The sequence below is a fragment of the Malurus melanocephalus genome, unplaced genomic scaffold, assembly GCF_030028575.1.
Source record: "Malurus melanocephalus ecotype Western Australia unplaced genomic scaffold, MMel_1.1 scaffold_753, whole genome shotgun sequence".
In the NCBI taxonomy this organism is placed as follows: domain Eukaryota; kingdom Metazoa; phylum Chordata; class Aves; order Passeriformes; family Maluridae; genus Malurus; species Malurus melanocephalus.
In genome coordinates, this window is record NW_026623985.1 from 41,529 (window position 1) to 48,271 (window position 6,743).

A 6,743-nucleotide genomic window follows, 5' to 3' on the forward strand; every position below is an offset into this window, starting at 1 on the left:
AAATCCAGGAGAAGCTCTGACTTCAGTGCTCCACAGCCTTGGGAGTAACTTCCTCATAAAGTTTAGCAAGAGTAATACACATAATACAAGAGTTACAAGGAGAAGCCTGGGGAAGCTGCTGCCAGAGCTCCCACGGGGACACACAGGTCACACAGTCTCTTGTCACCCCGCTGTCCTGCTCGTGGGGCTGATTGTGACACCCAGATCTCTCTTTAGGAGGGCTTGAAGCACGAGTCACTTCTRTTGGCATCCTCAGAATGGAAGAGAACTCGGGGGGTTCTTCTGTGGCAAACACCGATAAAAACCCTGTAACATCTCCCCAAAGTGTTCAACAAACCTTTGTGGGAACAGCCCATGGCTTCCTTCCCTCTCTCCCGGTTTTCCAGGAGCACTGCAGAGCCAAGATTACCTGGCTGCAGCCAAAAATTTCCGAGCATGCCAACAGGAAGAGATAAAGACCAGCCTGCCTAAGAACCCTCCCTTGCACCTCAGCTCCCCTCCCAGTGCTTTACAAAGGCTGAAGCTATTTATACACAGAAAGGCACTACAGGAGCCGTGCTGGGTAAAGCTGGGCTCTACATTTAGGGGCCCTGCTGCTCATCTCGCCGAGGTTCGGGATGCAAAGCTTTTCCCTGCCCCCAGAAATGCAGGAATTTGCTGGCTCTGAACTGCACCGAGACTCTACCGGGTCTAGTTTCTATTTACACGTCTCTAGCTACGGGCTCTGCTTCCTTTAAAAAAACAACCAAACAACAAAACCTCGATTATACCTTTTTATTTCCCTCCCCCTGCCCCTGTATGAAGTGATGGCAACGGGGAGCGTGGCTGGAGGGCRCACACCCCTCTCATTCTAAACACGTGTTGGGCCCCGCCGGGAAGGTGTCAGGGAATTTCTGCCTCCATATGATAAAACTGCTTTTCACCCGTTCTTTTTTTAACCTAGTTTTACGTGCGCTGCATTAAAACCTCTACATTTGCTCAACTATATTTTTTTTTGTTTGTTTTTATGCTTTTTTTTTTTTGCTTTGAGGAGCAGACTCGGAGCGCTCAGAGCACTCTCAGGAGACTCCCAACCCGTAGCAAACTCCCATACACTCAGGATGCCAGACAGAAGCGTGCAGAGGGAATGGCCAGTACTGGTTGGGGTTCTGCCTTCTCAGGGCTGGACAGGATCCACCAGGAAGTCTGTCTGACCGAGGCTGTGTCTGCCGGATCTTCTTAGGATAAGTGGTACATGCTGTATCCAACGGGAGTGGCGTAGAGTCCAACGGGCGGGATGGGGAGCACAGGTCTGTGAAAAGGGTAGGATGTCCCGTACAGGGAGGCAGCCTGGATGGGGGAGTTGATGGGGAAAGGGAGGCTGAACCCCGACGGCAACATGGGCTTCGCTGCCATTTTGAGCTTCTCCAGCTCGGCCTCCTGCAGTCTCTTGGCCTTGGCTCTCCGATTCTGGAACCAGATTTTGACCTGGGTCTCTGTGAGGTTCAGGGAGCTGGAGAACTCGGCCCTCTCGGCGATGGACAGGTACTGCTTCTGGCGGAACTTGCGCTCCAGAGCCAGCARCTGCGAGGTGGTGAACGGGGTTCGGGGCTTCCTGTTGGTCTTGTGCTTCCTCAGGGTGCAGGCAGTGGGGCTCAGGTGTCCTGCAAGGAAGGGAAAAGCCAGTTATCACAACAGCAGGGGCACCCCGGAGCTCTGASAGGGAGGGATCCCCTCCAAACCTTTGGCAAGGGGCTCTGGAAATCTCTTCGGAAATTTTGCCTCAGCGATTTCTAAAGGATAGACAGGACACACAGCTCACTCTGGGAGTCACATCACAGGGGTCCTGAGCACCCAAAGAGCTGCACAACTCCAGCAAAGCACAGGACAAACACCACAAAAGCAGGAGATTCCCAAAAGGACAGYGGGGCAAGAGAAGAGCCCAGCCCTGCTCCAGGATTTGCCCACTAAACACAACAAGTGACAGCTCAAGAAGTGGGTCTGACAATTTTTGTGCTTTCCCTAACTGGACATTTTTTCTTGCTATTTCTTCTCCAAAAGCACGTTTTTCCTCTGCTTATTAACTTTGATTTTCAGTGGGTATTTTCTGATTTTCAACCAGTAGAAAAAACCCCCAGCAAGGTCCAACAAGAAAACAGTGCCCTTTTAACTCAACATCTAGCTTTTATGACATTTGCCAATTAAAAAAAAAATACAGCAAAACCCAGACAAAACTGCAGCATTTTGTAGCCAACAAAAGCCAGAAAATCCAGCACTTTTTGTGCTTGCCTTAAACCCCAACCAGGTTAGGYAATATTCCCGGGATGGCACAGCGCTGACTTGTCTTCAGATTAATTCAGCACTTCACCAATAATTTTGCAATCTAAAGAATAACTAAAAAGCGGGTGGTTGACTTCAAAAGCTCGATAATTTGGCTGTGTTTTGCTCCCTCCTGGTGCACAGGACAAGTCACCCTGGCTGGACACAGCAAGTGACACCCGGGCTGCTCTAAGAGGCTGCTGAATTTTGTTCACGCTGTGGTGTCTGGTTCAAACGCTTGTCAGTATTTGCACGTTGTGTTTTCTGGACTCCTTTCATTCTCCTCTTTTATTTTTTAAAACAAGCTGGAGCAAGAGGCTGTTTAAGAACATAATTTGAAAATCCCATGAAGGAATTGTTCAAAAGTTCAGAAAGRTGAGGGAGAAAACAGTTACAGCGGGAAAAAAATTAAACTTCTCTTATTGCTCTTTCTCTAGATACTGAAAGCAAAAAATAAAGCTCTTTTGGGAAACAATTCGTCAAATATGGTCCTGTGATCCCACCAGAGCATTTTAATAATTCGGGTGCTCACAGTTGACAGCTAATTCACTTTTAAAACTGCACTAAACTCAAACTACAGCACATCGACCCTGAATTCACTGCCACTCACCCCGCTGTTCCACGCTATTTTTAAACCCAACTCCTTTTTTTTCCCGGAGTGAACCCTCCCAAGGCTCAGCTGCTCCCGGCAGGGTCAGGGTTTGGAGGGGTGGCTGTCTCTCCCTGTCCCAGCGCCTTCCCCGGCTCTCGGGTGAACCCGACCCGTCATAGCTCCTGCTGCGCTGGGGGAACAGCAGAAACGCGCTTTTCCATGAAATCCCGGAGAAATATTCCCCCAGGATACTCCCAGGCTTCTTCCCTCGCCGACCCCCGAGTGACTGCCGAGCTCTGGCCATCACAGCCCTGTAATTGTGCTTATCCCGTGCCGCTCCTCAATTCCTCGCTGCAGTGCTTTGTTTCGCTGTTTTTCTCTTTATCCTCCTTTTTCTGGCCAATGTCAGACAAAAATCGTTTTGAGAGGATTCCCTCCCTGTGTTCCTCAAAATTCTAACTTTAACAGCTTTTTCCCCAGTTTATCTCACCCATAATATTAATAATAATAATAATAAATCAAGGGGCCATTTTTAATGTAAACTTCTCCAAGGACAGTTTTCCTATGGGAGAACTGGTCATTGCCTCCTGCCGAGGTGGGAAATTAAGAAAATGGTCGAGGCCGAAGAGCCTTCCCTTCCCTGATCCTCAATTTTCTCCCCAAATCCCTCAGAGGTCACTGGAACTCCCAGCAACTGAAGCCCTTTATGAAACTGCTTTGCCGATCTCAAGAGCAATTTTAAAAGAGAAAGAGGAGGAATTTTGAAGGGGGAAAAATGTAGAGGGAGATTATTAGGCCTTGTCTAARTCTGGAGTTTTGGGCAGATTTAGAACAGGGGTCCAAGTAGGGGCACACATTTCTTTTTATGCTTTTCCAGCATATTTGAGGGTACAAGAAAACTGAAAACTAGAGCTACACAAGGAATGCCACGGGTGGGATGCCTTCCTCCTGCCTTCTCCCGGGCCCTCTCCCAGCACGATAGAAATCAAATTAAATCGGTGTTACCATAAAGGAAAGGAAGTGGACGAAAGCCAAATCAAAATTATTGTAAAAAAAAAAAAACCGAAACAAAACAAAACAAAACAAAAACAAGGAAAGTTGTAAGCTATAATAGCACTAAACTTTCCTCTTGCTATATTAGATTGAGGAGTGAATTCCGTGCGACAGTTCACGCCTGTAAAGTCTCTAACTTAAAGCAAATATATTTCATTTCCAGCAGGCAAGTTTGGGATGCGCAGAAGAGAGCGGATAAATCCTGACACAGGTGTGCGGCCAGCGCGGCTCCCGGCCCGTGGGAAGGCAGGAGCACCGCCGGGATGCTCCTTCCCCTCCTCATGAAGGGCGTTTTGGGGCTTTTAATTTCCTAATAGCGATTCTTTTTTGGCCTTTTTTTTTTTTTTTTTTTTTTTTTTTTTTTTTTTTTTTTTTTTTTTTAAGGGATCGCACCGAGAGCGAAATGCGGCTCGAACCACAAAGGGGTCTCAGCAGTGACCTGTCACCTCCGGACAGAGTGACCCTAAGGCGAGGGGACAGGGTCGGGAGGGATCGCGAGCACTAAAGGGGTCAGGAACAATTCGGGGAGGTTTGACAGGCTCTGCAAACGGGGATGGAGGCACAAACCCCGCACCGGGGCCAGCGCGGAGCCAGCTCAGGACTGGAAGGGACAATTCCCGAGTTTACGAGAATGCTGAGCACCGCGGATGGGAGAAGGGAACACGGAGAAACTCCACTTGTTGTAATGGGATAACGTAAATGGATGGAGTGTTTGCCAGGAGGCCGTGAGTCGGGAAAGGGAGCTGCTTCCTGGTGATTTTTTATCTTTCTATGGTTTTGATAGCGGTATGTATTTATATACATATGTGTGGTCATGTACAGAAATATATAACTGTACAAATATATAACCGTAATAAATATACGGAGAATCACGCAACACACACCTAAAAGCTACACACACGTAGACACGAATACATATAAAAAATATAATGGAACCGCAGAATAGTTTTGGTCGGAGAGGAYCTTAAAATCATCTCCTGCCATGGGCAGCGACACTTTTCCCTCATCCAGCTCGCTCAGGGCCCCATCCATCCCGGCCTCGAGCACTTCCAAGGACGGGAATACAAAATTAAAAAGCTCTAAGGTAAAATATAGGATCTGTGTGCGTTCATCTCCGCGCTCCAGCGCATCCCGGCGCCCGCTGCCCGCCCGCCCCCGGCGCTCCCGGGCGCTCGGCACTCACTTGGCGGCGGCGAATATCTCCCGGCCTCCGACGGGATCCAGGACGAGCCGTCCTCCGAGTTCTCCGACTTGACCGAGGCGGTGTCGAAGGTTTTTGTAAGAGCCCCGGTGGGGCTGTGCGCGTCGCGGGAGCCGTGKCCCGCCAGCAGCAGGTTCCTGGAGGTGCCCACAGCCGCCCCGTCGGCGCTGCCGGCGGCCGCGGACAGCGGCGGCTCCTTCGGCGGGGGCTTCTTGTCGGACATGAGCGCTTCCACGCTGAACGGCAGGCTGGACACCTTGACTTTGTGGTGCTCCTCGGAGCCGGCCGCCGGGCCCTCCTCGTCGGAGGAGAAAACCTCCTTGGCCTTGTGCGGGGAAGCCATGGCGGTGCGGCGGAGCTGGCGCTGCCCGGCGAGTGCGGCGGAGCGGGCCCGGCCGCCCCCCTTTTCCCCCTCTGGGGCTCCCCGCCGCTGTCCTCCTTCGGCGAGCGGGGGAGCCGCCCCGCCGACCAATCAGCGCCCKCCGTGCTRMGTGACGTCGCGTAGAACCGCATCCYATTGGCTGTGGGAGCGCGGGGGGCGGGGCCGAGGCGGCGCCGCGCGGGTGATGCCGTGAGGGGAGTTCCCGGCCCGGCCCCCCCCCAACCCGGCAATTAGGGGTTAATGACACGGGCAGCCCGCCGAGCTACGGAGCCGTGCAGGGCTGTAATCACAGCGAAGCGAGGGGAAAAAAAAAAAACCCGCCGTGGTAATTAAGGGTGATGATGAGGCGAAGAGGGAGCTTCAGAAGAGCGCGGTTCTGTCCCCTCCCGCCGCCGGCGCGGCTCCTCCCGGGGGTACCCCCGGCTCCTCACAGCACTCCCAGGTTCATCCCGGCTCCTCACAGCACCCCCAGGTTCATCCCGGCTCCTCACGGCACCCCCAGGCTCATCCCGGCTCATCCCGGTCCCCCGCCGCCCCGTCGGACAGCGCCGCACCCCCGCCCCGCTGACCCTCCCGGAGCGGGGTCTGTCCGCTCTTTCCCTCCATCTCCCCAAAAAATCGAGTCCCAGTCCCGAAGGAGCGGGGTCTCTCCTCGCTTTCCCTCCATCTCCCCCAAAAACTAGTCCCTGTCCCGAAAAAGTGAGGTCTGGGTAGCCGGATTAGGGATGCGGGATGCGGGATACAGGATGAGGGATGCGGGATGAGGGATGCGGGATGCGGGATGAGGGATGCGGACCCCGCACAGCCAAACGCGGAGAAACGCGGGCGCCGCTGTTTGCGCCGCTGTTTTTTCACCCAATTTTTTTCTCTTGTTTGCGTTTCCACGGCAGCGGGACCCAAGTCGCGCAAAAACACTCTGCGAAGGTTAGATCTGTAATTATTTTTTTTTTTTTCCAGCGTCAATTACACACATGATGAATAGATGAGCTTTAATAAATTAGGGGCACGCAGCCCTTAATTAAAAGTCATATCAAGTCAGTACTATGAAAGCGATTCTCTCACTTTTTGACTTCCTACCAGTGGTATGAATAAAGAGTATCCTTTAAAAAGCGTTTATAATTACAGCGCGGATGAAAGCGAATACATATTGTTCTTTTCATAATTATTTTAATCTTTAGCCGGGCGTTATTTCATGCTGTGCCCGCAACTTTCTCAGG

General features: G+C 51.7%; 1 protein-coding gene across 1 annotated transcript; it reads right to left on the reverse strand.

The window, feature by feature from the left end:
- Positions 1-6: 6 nt before the first annotated feature.
- MSX2 (msh homeobox 2) lies at positions 7-5,569 on the reverse strand. The gene is made up of 2 exons (XM_057384873.1): positions 5,127-5,569; positions 7-1,643 (listed from the first exon to the last, which is right to left on the reverse strand). The coding sequence occupies exons 1-2, from the start codon at positions 5,485-5,487 to the stop codon at positions 1,219-1,221; spliced, it is 786 nt and encodes a 261-aa protein (XP_057240856.1). The 5' UTR covers positions 5,488-5,569; the 3' UTR covers positions 7-1,218.
- Positions 5,570-6,743: the final 1,174 nt, after the last annotated feature.